Here is a 17,947-nt window from a genome sequence, read left to right on the forward strand (position 1 = left end):
TTTCATGAACTTCAGTCCAGCTCATCAGATGCCTCAGAAGCATCTTAAGAAGTCAACAGATTTTTACTTAAGGCAGAGGAGTCATTCTGTTTTGCTAGTTTGTCTTTTGAGAATCACCATTCCATTATATTTAAAAGTATTAATAGTATTTTTCTCTTGATGCAGTTATGTGTGTCCTTCTTTAATAAATGAGCAAAGAAAGAAACAAATGAGAAACAGGTGTAGATTCATTATTTTGTACGTTTGCTATGATGACGCTATGGAGAATTTTGTAGACAATCACCCATTTCTTTAAAAGTACACAGAAATCTGTTTTATTTCCTTCCTTAGAACGAAAAGGGCAAAACGAGTAACTGATAAAGAGACTGATACAGAACATAGCAGTGGTACTAAGCGGAAGATTTCCAGATCTGAGCATAGTTTGCAACGATCCGACGAGTCTGAATCAGTATTAGATGTAGAAAAAAAACAGGTAAGCTCTGGGATTTATTCTTAGTTTACCACATGAAAATGTTATGCCCTATGTGAACCCAGTCTTTCGCCCGTTCAGGAAGGTATGGAATATAGCATTGTAAAATAACCTTTTTCTCATTTGGTATATATTATTAATGTTATCAGTGATTTATTTAATCGGAAATCAGATGAGCTGGAAAGGAATTTTAGCTTTGGTTAAATAAAAGATAATTGGCCACACAGGTTATTAATTTGTTCTTACGTTTCATATAGAGAGTTCATACTGAAGTTTTCCTCACCCGTTTGACTATTGCTACTTTGAGTATTGCTAGTGTTGCTCTCATCACAATGAACTTCATCATCATGTGTAATAGTAGTAGTTATTATTAACCTTTTTACCCTATGTTTTCTTCAGTACATTTGGAGTGACACACATGGTTTCCCATTTAGACTAGCTGCGTGAATTAAGTAAAAAAAATCTCCTACTTTGCCATCTCACACTTGCTCGTGATCCTTAAATAAATACTAGTTTTGTGCAAAAGAAAAGAGTAGGACAGGTCCTCATAACATTTGCTTGACAATCTTAAGAAAACATTGTTGCTAGGTGGGATGTTCTGTTGATGTAGCAGCTTCTTTTATTATTGCTGAAATTATAAAGCTTTGTAATATTTCTTTTCAATGCAGTTGTGAAACTCTGTTCTGTTATTTTATTTTGCTTCTATGGATAGAAAATGTTTTTTCTACTAATTGGTTACTATAGTGGAAACAGAATGTATGGACATGAATGGTTCCATCTGTTTGATTCTGAGTAGCTGTAATTTTGACTGCTGCTCTTTCAGATTAGTACCAGGCGCTCTGGAATCTCTGATGAGCTGTCAAGTGAGGAGGAAGCAGAGACAGCGAGTCAGAGAATTTTGCTGCGCAGATGTGTAGAAGGTAGATCTGATGTCAATGAAAAAGAAAACCAGAGGAGGAGATCTTCTGTTGGTTCTGTGTCAGTTCCCACCAACCAGTCAGTATCACAGGTAACTATGATTTATTGGCAGAGCATTTATCCTAGAGAGAGAATCACTCCACTTCCCCTCAGGCACAACTAGGATGTTGCTTTTACTCAGAACCAGTAAGAAGAGAGGGTGTTAAGATTTATAATTGATTTTAACGCTGCCACTTCAGATGTGATTTAGCCCCTAGCATTTTACCCCTAACCAGGGGGCACACTGATGACATCTTTGTTCCCCCTCCTCCCCATGCAATAAGATTCCTCTTCTGACATTTAGGGAAATTTATTTTTAAGTTAGATATCATGTTTAGTTTAGTAAGAAATCATCTGTGTAGTTTTATACATACATATGGCCTAACAAATTTAATAAATATACCATCTAAATATCTAGTTCAATAAACAATATTTTACAGGTAGTTTTATATGTAATAAGTATGTGCTAACCTTGTCATCCTTTTGTAAATTTTGCTTAAACAAAACAATCCTTGTTTAACAACTGGCAAATGTATGTGTACCTATTTACTAAATATCTGTTTAGATATTTTGTTGGTTTACTAAATTAAATTCCAGGTATTTAATCAGCTAGTACAAATAAATTATGGTGAAACAAATTATCACTGAGAGATTAAATTGCTATTTGATGAGCTGGTTGTTGGTAAATGAAAGAACAATTTTAAAAAGCTAGGATACCCATGAAGTAATCAGTGGTACCTGAAACAAACTAATAGTGGCAATTTGGAATTGACAAGAATTTTAATCAGCTTCTGATAAAATTTAATATTTTTCTAGGTAGGATACAGTGGAGATATAGGGTTAAATCCAGTGTTAGTCCTACCTAGAGTAGACTCATTTAAATCAGTAGGGTACATTAATTGTGACTTAACAAGACACATTGATTTCATTGGTCCTATATCGAGCCCACAGTAGATAAGACTAATATTAATTGAGCCCACTAACTAGAACCACGAGAACAGAGTCTAGGATGCAGAAGATGACAACTTTTTCATTTTAGTACAAAAGAGAGCTTGTAATAATGAGAAGTACAGTTGCTTTGTTCCAGAATCAAACCAGAACAAAACATCACTTTATGTGTGAGCAGATTTATTTAAAGAACATTAAAAAAAAGAATTGTGGCTATAAAAGGAAAGATTAAAGAGAAGTCAAAGGAAGTTCAATTATGGAAGTTTAGGGCAAATTATCTATGACTTGAATAGCTAAAATCCATTTCCCTTAAGTATGGATAGTAACAATTCCCAACTTCTTGGGTAATATATTCACGTGCTAGTTTCCAGAGTTGCATGTTTTTGTTAACTTCCACAGATGCCCCTTTCCCCCTCCTAGGACTTTATCACATGAGAGCTTTTTTCCCATTGTAATAGCATCATTTTTAAAAATGCTATGCATTTGTGGTTGTTCTGCTATCATACTTAAAATCTTCTCTGGAACAACAGTGTTAGTCTTTGATTAAAACTTATCACACACTGCCAAGACACTATTCTTCTTCCTTTTGGCACACAAACATGGCATAGATACGCACAGAGATCCCCTATGTGAAATATAAATAAAATATAAATGAAAACAGTCTTGTAAAAGATCCTTTTTTCCTTTTGGTGGTAGGGGAGCTTTCTGATAGGTTAGATCAGACTAAGCACTGGCAAATGAAAGCAAGCTGGAAGCAGCTACTGATCAGCCTTTCTGCCAGTGCTTAGTCTGGTCTAACTGATCAGAAAGCCTTGATCAGAAAGTTTTAAAAGGTCTTTTAAAACTCAAAATGGCTCATTATATCTGGAATTAGTTTGAAGAAAACCTCAAGGTATAAAAAAACCCAAGAAAGTTGCTCTGGGTTATTGAAATAAATGCTTGCTTAAACTGTAAGCTGTTTGGCACTTATATTTCCAGGCATATGTGTGTGTGTGTGTGTGTGTGTGTGTGTGTGTGTGAGAGAGAGAGAGAGAGAGAGAGAGAGAGAGAGATTCAGGAATAGGGCTGCAAAAAGGAGTGGGGACAGTGATTAAAGTTTTGGCTTCTTCTTCACACCTTATCACTAGAGCACCCAAAGCATGCCCACTTGCCACTCTCTCACCATCTAAGATTGGTATTAAAACAGGATTGAACTATCACATTGTGGAGAACAACAGTAGTGGGAAAGGGGGTTGTTAACAATGCTTTTGTGTTAATGAAAAGAAACGCTTCCCAAATAGTCAACCACTGGGGAAACAATGAAAAGGGCCAACATCATAAAAACAAACAAAGTCTTATCTCTCTCTGTCTTCCCCTTTTCATGTTGAAAATGGAGGCAGAGAAAACAGATTTAGTTGAAAGGAAAAATGTGTAGCTGCTGTGGTGGAACTTGACAGTGGAACACACTCCCTCGGAGTGTGGTGGGATCTCCTTCCTTGGAGATCTTCAAACAGTGGTTGGCTGCCCATCTGTCAGAGATGCTTTGATTGTGATTTCCTGCATGGCCGGAGGTTGGACTGGATGGCCCTTGTGGTCTCTTCCAACTCTACAATTCTATGGTTCTATATTGGGAATTGAGAAAGATTCACGACTTCCCAAAGAGAGGTTTATTGAACAAACATAAAAAAAGAAGAATTTTAGGCATTAAAAAAAAAAAAAAAGATTAAGAAGATTAAAATGATATACCTGTTGAACTTCAGGGGAACATTATCTGTGACTGGATTGCTACAAATGCCACACCTTTAAGATTTATTTTTGAAGCAAAATGAGTTGCTTCTAGCTAGAGCAAATGACTGTTGGAGAACCATTTAGAAGAAAGGCTTGTCTTTATCCTGTTGCACACAGCTCTGTTAAGGTTTCTCATATTTTGAAGTTCCCCACATATTCTTTTTGTTTTCTGAGGCAGGTCAAAGAGGTTGTGAAATCTATGCAAGATTCTGACAGCATAGCCGAATCGGAACTTGAAACAACAGTTCATGAGGTATTCAAAATTACAGATTATTACAGTAAGTCATGTGAAATGGAAATTCTGGATACAGCTGGCCATATTATTGCTCTTTTGAAATCTGAGAATCCCCTCAACTCTGTGTTAGAAAGTAGCTGCTTTGTTGACACTTTTCTTATAAAGTATTAGCCTTCCAATTCATAAGTATTATTGCAAAGATGACAATGGAAAAAGAATTGTATGGGATATGTTCCCAGCTGAAAATTGACTTCTCACTGTTTGCTCTTTGCCTTGCCTGAAAAGAAGGCTTCCTATCCAGTTCAAAGTAAAAGGAGAGGGGATAAATATGTATCCTTAGTGCAGTGGTTCCCAACCTTTGTTGGGCCGCGACCCCCATTGCGGATGAAAGTCTTGCCCGTGGCCTCCCTGATTGGTTGGTAGGCCAGGAAGGGGCAGGACTTTCGGCCGCCTACAAGCCCCAGCGGTCTTTGCGTCCGGAAGTCCTGCCCCTTCCTGGCCTCCCAACCAATTAGGGAGGCCGCCGGGGGGAAGGCGTGGGACTTCTGGCCTCAAAGGCTGCTGGGGCTTGCAGTCCCGTCCCCTTCTCCCCGCGGGTGCATGTAGCCGCGGGAAGAAGGAGAGGAGGAGGAGGCCCGCCCCTGTCCCCTTCTCCCCTTGGGTGCCTGCACCAGCACCGGAACCCGTGGGGAGAAGGGGAGGGGGAGGCAGGGGGGATTCCCAACTTGGCGACCCCCAGGTTGGGAACCTGCCTTAGTGGATATTTTATCTTATTTGCTAAATAACATTGATAGTACCTACAAGTAACTATGTTTTTGTCATCCTTGGTCAGACAGAACACAAAGCTATGGTATGTAGGAAAGAAAGGAGGAAGGCATACTTCAGTTGAATAATTAAAATGTTCCCTTTCAATATATCTACATTTGGCACATATAGCCAATTTATTATTTTAGCATAGGTTAAACCTTTGGGGGTCTAGTTTAAAGTATGATGTAAAAGCAGGAGTTGAAATGGGATATATTTGTTGAGCCTTGTTTCATCTGAATTTTCCATAATGTCTCCCGTTTTCAGTTCTGCAAGTTTTCAAATTTATTACAGCCACTCTACTGTCACAATTCACAGTTCAAGGGATCTCTCCACTCCTGAAAACCTTTCTTCACACATTTATCAGTTGTGGTAAAACAAGCAATTTTTTTTCTAAAACCAAAATCTACTTTTTAAAAATATCTTTACCCTTCTGGACAAGATCCTTTCATTTGCACATGACATGTCATTTTATTTGAGTATTAGAGTCTGGATGATTTTGTGAAATTAGAAAGCTAGTGTACAAACTGATATCTGTTACTATAAAATTTGCCTGTTGAAAGATTAAGGGAAGGAGAAAAAGAAGAACTAGGAAGAGAGGAAGCCTGCATGCTAGATGGATAGACTCAGTTAGGGATGTAATGGGTATGAACTTGCAGAACCTAAGCAGAGCAGTGGAGGACAGGAGTGGGGGGGGGGGGCTTAGAAGTTTATCATCCATAGGATCACCATGAGTTGGGCTTGACTTTTGGGCAGTTCACAACAAGGACAACTAGCTGAAGTATGGGGCAGCACAGACACCTAATTGGTCCTCAGAGGCTGATCTCCTCCATACTTCCCACTATCTCTGGAGGTTTTTTTTTTCATTTTTTAATCTTTTGGGAAAAAATACTGTTATGTTAAGCTTTTTAAGCACAGGATAGACCTTGTATAAACCAGGAAACCAACTGGAAGCCAGTTTTTGTCCTTTGAATGAAAGAAGTATCAAATATCAGACACTGGTTTAAAGTATAATGGGAAAGCAGGGAGTCTTTTCAGTAATAATAATCACAATAATAACCCCACCTCCATTTTGTTGGGTAGGGTGGGGAGATTTGGGGGACAGAATCTGGCTTACAGGTTGCTTTTTAGCCTACTCCAGGGACCCACATTATATATTTCACTATTATTGCATCAGTAAAATAGTTTGGAAAATATGTGATAATTAGAAAGCATTAAGTGACCCTAGGAATGCTTTGAACCAGAACTATACAATTGAGAAGATAGTATTTGTAGCTCTTCTGCAGTATACCATTTATAGCACTTATTTGCTGTTAGCAAAACACTTATTATTGATGTTTTGTCTGGTTCCTGTGGGAAAGTCAGGGACCATATAAAGCTTAGGGTGTCAATAGGAACGTATATCGGACAATGCTAGATCATAAAGTAGGACTGAGATTTGGCAAATACATTTCCCAGGAAAGAAACAGAACTGGATTTCAGATGCTTGCACTGTTGCAGCTTAAACTAAAGAATTGTGTATGAACAGGCAGGACCTCATTTAAGCTTGAGGAATTTTGTGTGTAGTCTCAACTAAATTAGGATTTCTGCATGATTAAGCTGATCTTTTTTTTTTACAGGAGTCTAACCCCATTTATAGTAGTGGATCTAGGAGTGGCAGTGTATCCCACAGAGATTCGGAAAGCACTCGCCATGACTCTGAGACAGAGGATATGCTGTGGGATGACCTGCTTCATGGGCCTGAGTGTCGCTCCTCTTACACCAGTGACAGTGAGGAAGCTAAAGGAAAAGATGCAAAGGGAAGCAAAAAAGACCTGAAGGAGGATGTTTTCCAGCAGGTTTGTAACACGTATAGCTTTCTTGCTATGTGCTATCTGTGTCTGTGAGCACTGCTTGTCTCAGTACACCTGTGATCAGGAGAAGTGATGCAGTCATCATTTCCCAGTATGCTGATCTGCAGCACCTCAGAAACTGTTCACTTGAGGTGCAGCCTGGCATAAGAGGTAGTTTTTTGGAGTCATGTTTAGTCATTAACACCTATAAATATGAATCCCCAAAGTATCAAGACTGTAAATTCAACTTATGATCTTGCAAATATTGAATAGGATACAAGCCAATATCTAATCTGTACCCAGGCATTAACTCAGTTTACATTTGAAATGAATGCACTTACTGAAGAATGTATCAGAGAATATGGTGACCTTGTAATGAAAATGCTATCTTGAATACAAGTACTGACCGTTGAGCAAACAGATGGAGAAACGAATGTGTGCTTATTGTCCAAAGTTATTATGTGAAAAACTGATTAAACCCTCTAATAATGAGACAAGATGAATGCTTTAGTCCATGAGGAGTACACTTTAGGTTTGCAAGATCTTATATTAGATTCTGTAAGATATGACTTGAAATTGAATACAACCTGGTGCAAAAGAAACACAAGAACACAGGAATTAAGTAACAGAGCTCATGCCCTTCCACAGAAAATTCTACTTGCGGTTACCCAAACTAGCACAACAAAGCAAATATGATATAATAGGCATCACTGAAACCTGGTGGATGAGTCTCATAAGTGGAATGTAGAAATAGAGAGGTATAAACTTTTTAAGAGAAACAGGCCAAACAGGAAAGGAGGAGGAACACTGATCTGCAGCACCTCAGAAACTGTTCACTTCAGGTGCAGCCTGACATAAGAGGTAGTTTTTTGTTTATATATATAAATATGAATCCCCAAAGTATCAATACGGTAAATTCAACTTATGATCTTGCAAATATTGAATAGGATACCAGCCAATATCTAATCTTATATGTCAGGGACATTTACACCAGTGAAGAGATCCAGGACATATATCCTGGAAACCAGGTGGAGAGCATTTGGATAAAAATTAAAGGGGAGAGAAACAACAGGGATGTTATTGTGGATGTCAGATGGAGGAATTGGATGATACCTTTCTAGAACAGATGACCACACACTCAGAAAGGAGAGATGTAGTAGTGATGGGTGACTTCAACTATCCTGATATTTGCTGGAAGTCAAACTCAGCCAAATCCTCAAGGTCTAGCAAATTCCTTACTTGCCTTGGAGACAATTTCATTGTCCAGAAAGGTGGAAGAGGCAACAAGGGGATCAGCTATTTTGGATCTGATCCTAACCAACAAGGATGACCTAATTAATGGAGTGCAAGTGGTGGGATCCATAGGTAGGAGTGGTCATGTACTTCTGGAGTTGGTTATACAATGGAAAGGAGAAGCCCGGCATAGTCAGACACGCATTCTAGACTTTAGGAGAGCTGATTTTAGTAAACTTAGAGAAATACCAGGGGTGATCCCATGGTCAGGAATACTAAAAGAGAAGGGAGTTCAAGATGGATGGGAGTTTCTACTGAAGGCACAATTTCATACAGTTCTAATGAGGAAGAAAAATGAGAGATGCCTCAATAAACCAGGATGGATGACTAAGGAACTTTCAACTGAGCTAACTTTTAAACAGAGCATGTATAAGAAATGGAAAAATGGGGAAATCACTAAAGAGGAATTCAAACAAATAGCAAGCACCTGTAGGAGTAAAGTCAGAAAAGCTAAAGCGCAGAATGAACTCAGGATTGCTAGAGAGCTTAAGAACAACAAAAAGGACTTTTTTGGGTATGTTTGCAGCAAAAGGAAGAAAAAGGAAACGGGTAGGGCCACTTCATGGAGAAGATGGCAAAATGCTAACAGAAGACAGAGAAAAGTCAGAATTACTCAACACCTTCTTTGCCTCAGTCTTCTCAGAAAAGGCAAAGGGTGCTCAACCTGAGGATAATGGAGCAGAGGACAGAATAGGGGAATTTCAGCACAGAATAAGTAAAGAGACATTACAGCAATACCTGGTTAATCTAAATGAATATAAATCTCCAGGACCTGATGAACTACATCCAAGGGTATTAAAAGAACTGGCAAATGTAATATTAGAACCATTGGCAATAATCTTTGAGAACTCCTGGAGAACAGGAGAAGTTCCAGCAGACTGGAGGAGGGCAAAAGTCGTCCCCATCTTCAAATAGGGTAAAAAAAAAGAGGATCCCAACAATTATCATCCAGTTAGTCTGACATCAATACCAGGAAAGATTCTAGAACAGATCATTAAACAGAGAGTCTGCGAACATCTAGATGGCAATTCGATAATCACAAAAAGTCAACACGGGTTTCAGAGAAAGAAGTCATGCCAGTCAAATCTAATCTCTCTTTTTTTTTATTATAAAATTACCAGTTTGTTAGATGAAGGGAATGCTGTGGATATAGTATATCTTGATTTCAGTAAGGCTTTTGACAGGGTTCCCCATGACATTCTTGCAAACAAACTAGTGGAATGTGCGCTAGACAACGTAACTGTTACATGGATTTGTAATTGGTTGACTGGCCGAACCCAAAGGGTGCTCAGCAATGTCTCCTTTTCATCCTGGAGAGAAGTGACCAGTGGGGTCCCACAGGGCCCAGTGCTATTCAACATCTTTATCAATGACTTGGAGGACAAAATTGGGGGCTTACTTGTCAAATTTACAGATGATACCAAACTAGGGGGAGTAGCTAATACCCCAGAGGACAGGATCAAGATTCAAAATGACCTTGATAGATTGGAAAGCTGGGCCAAGGCTAACAAAATGAATTTCAACACGGAGAAATGTAAGGTACTGCACTTAGGGCGGGAAAAACAAATGCACAGATATAGGATGGGGGACACCTGGCTGAATGAAACTATGTGTGAAAGGGACCTGGGAATCCAAGTAGACCACAAATTGAGTCAACAGGTTGATGCGGCAGCTAAAAAGGCCAATGCAATTTTAGGCTCCATCAATAGAAGTATAGTGTCTGGATCAAGGGAAGCAATATTTCCACTCTATTCTGCTCTGGTCAGGCCCCACCTGGAATATTGTGCCCAGTTCTAGGCTCCACAATTTAAAAAGGATGTTGAAAAACTGGAGCGTGGCCAAAGGAGGGCAACTAAAATGGTGAAGGGTCTGGAAACCATGTCCTATGAGGAACGACTTAGGGAGCTGGGGATGTTTAGTCTGGAGAAGAAAAGGTTAAGAGGTGATATGATAGCCCAGTTTAAATACTTGAAGGGATGTCATATTGAAGTGGGAGCAAGCTTGTTTTCTGCTGCTCCAGAGACTAGGACCTGGGGCAGTGGATGCAAGCTCCAGGAGAAGAGATTCCACCTCAACATTAGGAGCAACTTCCTGACAGCAAGGGCTGTTCGACAGTGGAACAAACTCTTGGAGTGTAGTGGAGTCTCCTTCCTTAGAGGTCTTTAAACCGAGGCTGGATGGACATCTATCGGGGATGCTTTGATTTAGATTTCTTGCATGGCAGGGGATTGGCCTGGATGGCCCTTCCAACTCTATTGATAGAACAATTTAGAATGTTAAGTTGGTGTGGCTGTTGTTAGGTGTCAAAAGTATTTCCCAGTCTACTTTAAACCACCCAGGGATCTGCCCATAGACTCTAGTCTCTTCTGCCCATCTCCTTTTTAATTTGTGCCTTTAGAAAAAGTAATCTTCTGATAGTCTTGGAATTATCTAGCACTTTAATCTATAAGATTAGAATAGCATGTATGTCTGTCGTTCAAGGCAGTATGAACTCAAAGTGCCCAACAATGACAGAGGCTTGGACCTATCATGTTAATGATGCTTATTCAATTAGAGTCCATCTCTTAGCAGTATATGCTCTTAATGGCAAAGTGTTTGCTAACATATTACTTGAAGCTGTTGTTTGAAGCTATTTCATATTGGAGGCAAATTTTTCAGAATGTGGCTCAAAGATGCATTTTCTTTCTCAGAATCATTTATTCTGGCTGCAGAATACAAGTCCTGCCTCTACGAAAGTGAGTGCTATCATTTGGGAGGGGAATGAGTGCAAGAAGGTGGACATGTCTGTGCTGGAGATCAGTGGAGTAATCATGAGCAGGGTAGGTTATGTTTATGAAAAAAAAGTTTCTATACATCTTGGAGCAAGTAGAATGAATATATTGTTGTCCTATGTAAGGATTGGAGAAGATGTGGCTCTCCAAATGTTGGCTTACCACTTCCATAACTCTGGGCCACCAAAACTAATCAGGAAGGATACATGGAAATTTATCCCAACAACCTCTGGATGGCCACATGATCTGTTCTACATGGAAAAGTTTTTACTGTTCTCTGCATCTCAGCATGCTCTTTCTGAAGCATGAGATGTAAAGTGTAAGATAGAAAATGTGTGTTTAATTTTGAGAACATGAAATGTGGTGGTTTTTTGTATGTCAGTACCTTTGATACATTTGTCCTTAACTGTATAAAAACTTCATGAACTCTAAATATTTTTTCCAACTGTTTGGTTTGTAACATCTTGCCTGATGAAAAAGCCCATGGAGTTTTGAAAGCTTGCAACATGTGTATTGTCCATTTCAGTTGGCCAATAAAGGTATCACTGATAGATTTTTGTTTGTATTCGTTAAATGGCCAGCACAGCTACTCTTGTGAAGTCGAAGGCTTTCATGACCTGCAGCCATAGTTTTTTGTGGGGTTTTCGGGTTATGTGGCCATGTTCTAGAAGAGTTTCTTCCTGACATTTCGCCAGCATCTGTGGCTGGCTGGATTCTCTGAAGATGCCAGCCACAGATGCTGGCGAAACATCAGGAAGAAACTCTTCTAGAACATGGCCACATAGCCCGAAAAACCCACAAAAAACTACAGCTACTCTTGCGTGTTTTCTAGGTAAAATGTATCATCTCTAAAGATGGGATGTTTCCCTTTTATGACTATTTTGTTCAAAGATAACATGCTTCATAATGGAATGTGCTAAATTAAAAATTTCCAGCAGTCTGTGTAATTTTACTGCTGTTTTCCTAATCTACAGGTCAATGCTTATCAACAAGGATCTGGTTATCAGTGGTTGGGAAATATTGTTACAGTTGGTTTAGCCTTCCTTCCTTTCCTTTATCGACTCTTCCACTCAAAGACACTGGAACAGTTGTGGTCCCTTTCTATAAAAGAACTTTTATATATCTTTTGTGGGGCTCCCACAACCCCCCCTGTTCTTATCCTTGCCACCATCATCTTCCTTGAACGCCTGTGCCTCACCTGGATGTTTTTCTTCATGATGTGCGTTGCCGAGAGGACGTATAAACAGGTTAGTTTAAACAGTCAGATAGGACTGAAGTGTTATGAGAGCCACATGACTGCCACTAAAAGCTCCCTCCTATGTTTCCTTTTGCTCTCTCCCAGGTAATGTCTTAATAGGTTGAAATGAGTGTGGCATCATTATGCTTTAAGTTTCATCACTGCTTGCAAGTTGCAGCTTACCTTCTAATTTTATGTTTTGCAGTACACCTCTTCTACAGAAATGTATAATTAAAATATCATTAATATCTTATTTTTCTTTATGTGACTGCAGTGATTTTAAAATATGGTAAAGGGGAAATCTGGGTGTGATGAAGAACTGATAGCAATGAACTGATCATGATTGATACTGATTATTCTTTTGCAGCGATTTTTGTTTGCTAAACTTTTTAGCCATATTACATCTGCTCGGAAGGCAAGAAAGTATGAAATCCCTCATTTCAGGCTCAAGAAAGTGGAAAATATTAAGATATGGCTATCACTTCGCTCCTACCTAAAGGTGAGCTCAAGCTAACATTTGACACGTCAGCATAAAGAGAAGCATGAAATTAGAAATAGGTCTGTCTGCTGTTGCAGACAGTATTTAGGATGCAGGCTGTTTTAGGCATCTCTCTTGCTCTCTGTGGTCTTTTCTTGTGTGTTCTTGTTCTGTGCTCTAATTCAACATGTTTATTTTGGCAGAGGCGAGGCCCACAACGTTCTGTTGATGTGGTTGTATCTTCCATCTTCTTACTGGCTCTTTCTATTGCTTTCATATGCTGTGCACAGGTGAGAGCTCTTTACTTTTCACAGTGGGGAAGAATCAGATATTTGCCTCAGGTGAGGCAATCTTTATATGAGGAGGGTTCTACCTCAGTTTTCAAATGTGGAAGGGAAAATTGTTTGAGAATTTCCAAGTGAGAATCACCTCTGTTAAAAAAACTGTATTAAAAGGTTTCCAGACTGATTTTCTACTGGCTTTGATACAACCCCACATGGGATGCAGTTTTTACAGAAGAATGCTTTTTCAAATGGCTCCCTCTATGAAAAGTGACATGCTATAGCACTCACATTCAGCTGCCTGCTGAGAAGCTCTTTGAGATGTCCTGGCAAGTGACAGGTTGTTTTTGGACAATCTGTGAATTTTCCGTCTCGCACAAGGATGCATTTCATGGTGTTGCCCCACATAAAACAATAGGAAACTATCATTGAAACCAGACACAGTAGTTGTTCTTAAAATATACACGTTTTTCAGTGTCATGACCCTATTGAAAATATGACATCTAGCATCTCTTACAGTAAAATCAACTTGTAGCTTTCTTGATACTTTTATGTCCCAACTGTTCCCCCCTCCCGGACAAGTCATTTTGAGTCAAAGCTGATACCCAAACTATCCAATCAGATGTTACCCGCCTTGAATCCCATTGTAGGAGAAAAACAGGATATGAAATAAATGTAATAAAATAGATTATTTCATTTTATTTTTAGTTTATATCCTACCTTTCTCACAGTACAGGATCCATGGCGACGTACATTTTAAAAGTACAGTTGTCTGCTGTAACATACTAAAAACTGTATGCCTACTTACAAAGAAGTTACCTGCTGGTGGAAAGACAGGGGAGGGAAGGGAAGGAGCACACTAGTTTCTGTATTTCATATAGGTACAGAAGGCCAAGGATACAAATGGTATGTTGACGTTTTTTAATTGGGGTTAAACTGGAAGCGTTGAGGGGGGTGAAACTAAGAATTACAAACTGAAAGACTGATGGATTGTTTAGCTGTTTTCAAACCCACTGATTCTCCTCTGCATATGTTTGGCCCAGACAGGGGGAAAATGAGCTACAAATATCTAGGCTGGGGAGGAGAAAGAACAAAGCAGGAGAACCTGTGGGGAGGAGAATCAGCAGGTGAGGGATGGTAAACAACTGTATCCCTTATACTTTCTGCCAGTGCTTCCCTATAACTCTTCCTCCTCATTTCCAATGTTGTCAGCTGTTCAGGAACATGTATCTTGCCAAAGTGATGTGCCATTCCTTTCTTATGTCTCTCGGGAACAGACCAGTGGTGTGTTTGGTAAATAGTTCCCCAGTTGAATTATGTGAAGGAATCAGTTAAATTGCTGTAGCAGAACAAATTTCAAAGTAAAAGGTAACATTCCAGTCTGCTGATTTTGTCATGTTGTTTTTTATAGGTTTTAAAAGGTCACAAGACATTCTTGAATGCTGCTTACAACTGGGAATTCCTAATCTGGGAAACAGCCTTGCTCCTCTTCTTGTTGCGTTTGGCATCCCTAGGCTCTGAAACAAACAAGAAATATAGTAATATTTCAATTCTGCTCACTGAGCAGGTATTCTGCTTTATGTGTACTCCTTGTGACATTCTGTTCTCAAATAAACAAATAACCCAACACTGAAAAGTTAGCAGTTCAGTATAACTTTTTGCCAGTGTTAGTTTGCCATTTATGCCTCAAGGTATTCATACCCTGGTTTCCAATGACAAAGAGCCTCTGTATAGTTTACAAGGTGATATTCTAAGAAATATGTGTGTATGTATAGATATTTAAAGTTAGTATTGAAAAATAGGCTTATTTTCAAACCAGATGTTCTGTATGAAAGGCCAGTATCATTTAAAATTAAGTCTATAGGTCTATAGGTGCAAAGATGAGCTTTTGTAACTAAATTCAAGGTTATATTTTCATCCTTTTTAAAAGAAAAAAGCATATGCTTAATCCATGCGAATGCAGATTAACTAGAGCATTTATGTTTGATAAAAACTGAAGCCAGAGTGGGGCTAGTTTGAGCATTTACCATTTAAGGGGAACATTAATGCCCCATTTAATTCCTACTCCATCATGGAGGTTACAGCCTGAATTTAGAGGAACTATGTAGAGAAGTGGAGGACAGGTCTTGGAGATGTCTCATCCACAGGGTCGCTATGAGTCATGGCCTACTGAGGGCAGTTAACAACAAACGTATCTTTAGCTGTTTGAGATGTAAAACAGCTGTGCATCTAAAACCCCTTGTAAGGGCCAACTTTCAGTTGTATTAGTCAAGGAAAAGAACTTTGTTGGTTTGAAAATGCAAATATTGAGCTGCTTTAGTTAAATGGTCTCTACAGCCTAAATCTGTGTTGGTTCAATAGGAAGGTAAAGAAAATTAGATTGGGCACAGTTGAGCATAGTAACTGTTGGCTCCGTCATTAGAGGTCAGATTGGGATTAGCATGGGATTAATAAATGGATTTCAAAATCTGTTACAGATTAATTTGTATCTAAAAATGGAAAAAAAGCCAAACAAAAAAGAACAGCTCACACTGGTGAACAATGTCCTAAAACTTTCTACAAAACTCCTGAAGGTAAGTAACTATGCCACTCTTTACCAATTAATACTCCCATTGCCTGGTGTGTTGCTTTTAGTAGCTAAAAGGCTGTTTCACAATTCCCTTATTATATGGAGACAGGAAGACTTCCAGAGTAAATTTCTTTTCTTATTGCAGGAGCTAGACACACCATTTAGACTGTATGGTTTGACAATGAATCCTTTAATCTACAACATAACTCGTGTGGTGATCTTGTCTGCAGTCTCTGGTGTCATAAGTGATCTGCTGGGATTCAATATCAGAGTAAGTGTCAACTTGTTTCTTGAGGTGGTGGTTCAGCTCCTGTTTCTTCACTCACTGTGTCTACAGAATAGCGGTATGCTGTTTTTCACTGTAACAGGTTAGGCTCATGGTCCAAGAATGTCATTTTCAAAGAGCTTTAAGCCTTTAGGACCTTCTGGGGTTCTTTGAAAAAATTAACCAAAACAGCTTCTTTTGGAAATGACTTGTATGCAGAAGCACCTTACCTAAAACACCCCTTCTTTGATTAGAAGCCTGCTGTTTTTTTAAAGGCATGCATTTTCCATTTGACAGATGACTCGGACATAATTTTCTACTGTGTGTGTAGCCTTGAAATAGCAGCTCAGAACTTGCTACAAAAGTACTGCTATGACTCTATCCCAGGTTTTTACCTGTCTCCCCCTTAAACAAGTGTAGCATGCCTGAGTCTCTTATGTCAGATGAATGGTAATTATGGCCACTTAATCTTTCAGCTGTGGAAAATCAAACCATAACAAAGAAAAGAGAAGCTAAATTCCCCTTTCCGGGGCACAAGAATTGTCAGAAGTGCTACACAGAATTGGTATGACAGTAGAAGATGCAATGCTTCTGTATAAATGATATATGCTAGTCCTCAACAGCAACACAGATCTCATCCATTCTTCAAACAGTCTCACAAGAGTTCAGAATAAATTTCTTTATTCCAAGTAAGATCATGGCTTGAAGAGATAGATGATTAAATAAAGCCTAATAAATTAGCTTTATTAAACTAAAGTCTCTTAATGAGACAAACCTGCAACTCTACTGTAGTAGTATGAAATTTTGTTCAGCAACAGTTTGTTAAACAACGAAAGCCATGTTTTTTCCTGGTTTATTATAGTCCTGTCTAGCTGTCTGAGAAAATTAAGGCTTGCAACAAGCAGGTTGAGTAGCAAAGTCTTTTAATGAGGTGGCAGAGCGATTTGGTATGCACTTTCTGAGTTTAGACAGGTAGTTGTTTCTGCCACAATCATCCTTTTGGAAGTTGCTGTTGACCTACTTTCAATTTCTCCAAGTGTCGGTGATGAAAAGATTTTTCTTGAATGGCACCAGGATTAGCATCAGTTGATTTAAAAGAAGAGAAAAATGAAGTCTATCCCCACAAGCTAAGGATATCCTCTTCAGGCATTTGGCAGTTGAGGCTTCAGTTGCTTAGTAACGCACAAACAGCACCAGAAGGTGGCTTACAGTATGCCTGCCACACACCAGGAGATGATAGGATTTTTTTTGTAATTAGCATTCTCCAAATAACTCATGTGAACTCAGACTAGTCTGAACAAGCAAAGCAGTCTCTCCATGAAAGAATACAGTGATGTTTATATGCTACCACAGTGAGTGAGCAGATGTTTTACACTATTAGAGTGAATTAGAAAGCCAAATTTCTGCTGGGATACATTACACCACCCACTGATGGCAGTTAGCCCTGTGGATACTGAGTTGGTCCTGCAGATTTTCCCACTACAGTGATCTCTTGATGAAGCACTTTGCACACAGCCCTTCAGATGTAGTACAAGTAGTAGGACTATGTGCATGTGATGCTGCCCTACAGTTGTATTCCCCATGGATGAAAATAGCATTTGTTGCTGAACACTTTATATTTCAAACAGATGGCAGCTTCTAAATGTGTATGCAGTGAGTAAACTTGCAAGTACCTACCAAGGTCATAAAAGAAATGTGTGAAATAGTACCTTGGAGATTGTTGAAGTGTCCATGAACGGTTGGTTACTATTCTCTATAGATGCAATGGTTTTAACAGTTTCTCTAAACAGTGCACTTGTGTTTTTAAAATATTCTTTATATAAAGTTTCTAAAAGTATACAATATTTTATATAAAATTACTGTTCGTATATTTGCAGATTGATGGAGGAACATATGACAGTATTTAAATGTTAGTAATGTGAATGAATAAAAACAGTCTGGGAGGAATGTTCATGTTTGGTTGTGTTCTTTTCAGATGTGTTTTTCCACAAAGGGAGCTGCTGATGAGGGTAGGGGAAGAGGGGATGAATACAGACAGGAC

The 17,947-nt window shown here is 38.9% G+C and overlaps 1 protein-coding gene across 5 annotated transcripts in view; it reads left to right on the forward strand.

Annotated features, from left to right (window-relative positions):
• The window catches only part of PHTF1 (putative homeodomain transcription factor 1), a 32,680-nt gene extending 14,837 nt beyond the window's left edge, over positions 1 to 17,843 (forward strand). For 3 of the 5 annotated variants that reach the window (XM_089514380.1, XM_089514381.1, XM_089514382.1), the window contains exons 8-19: positions 331 to 472; positions 1,293 to 1,478; positions 4,320 to 4,394; positions 6,800 to 7,018; positions 10,996 to 11,124; positions 12,051 to 12,323; positions 12,681 to 12,812; positions 12,995 to 13,081; positions 14,484 to 14,639; positions 15,550 to 15,645; positions 15,787 to 15,912; positions 16,383 to 17,843. In XM_089514380.1, coding sequence (XP_089370506.1) covers positions 331 to 472; positions 1,293 to 1,478; positions 4,320 to 4,394; positions 6,800 to 7,018; positions 10,996 to 11,124; positions 12,051 to 12,323; positions 12,681 to 12,812; positions 12,995 to 13,081; positions 14,484 to 14,639; positions 15,550 to 15,645; positions 15,787 to 15,912; positions 16,383 to 16,403 — 1,642 coding nt within the window. In that variant the 3' untranslated portion in view covers positions 16,404 to 17,843. Of the gene's footprint in view, positions 1 to 330; positions 473 to 1,292; positions 1,479 to 4,319; positions 4,395 to 6,799; positions 7,019 to 10,995; positions 11,125 to 12,050; positions 12,324 to 12,680; positions 12,813 to 12,994; positions 13,082 to 14,115; positions 14,200 to 14,483; positions 14,640 to 15,549; positions 15,646 to 15,786; positions 15,913 to 16,382 lie in introns of those variants that run through there. The other 2 variants (XM_089514384.1, XR_016280408.1) reach the window with 2 other exon arrangements.
• Positions 17,844 to 17,947: the final 104 nt, after the last annotated feature.

This window comes from Sceloporus occidentalis, unplaced genomic scaffold, assembly GCF_023333645.1.
Source record: "Sceloporus occidentalis isolate IW3139 unplaced genomic scaffold, rSceOcc1.0.p SCAF_3, whole genome shotgun sequence".
In the NCBI taxonomy this organism is placed as follows: Eukaryota; Metazoa; Chordata; class Lepidosauria; order Squamata; family Phrynosomatidae; genus Sceloporus; species Sceloporus occidentalis.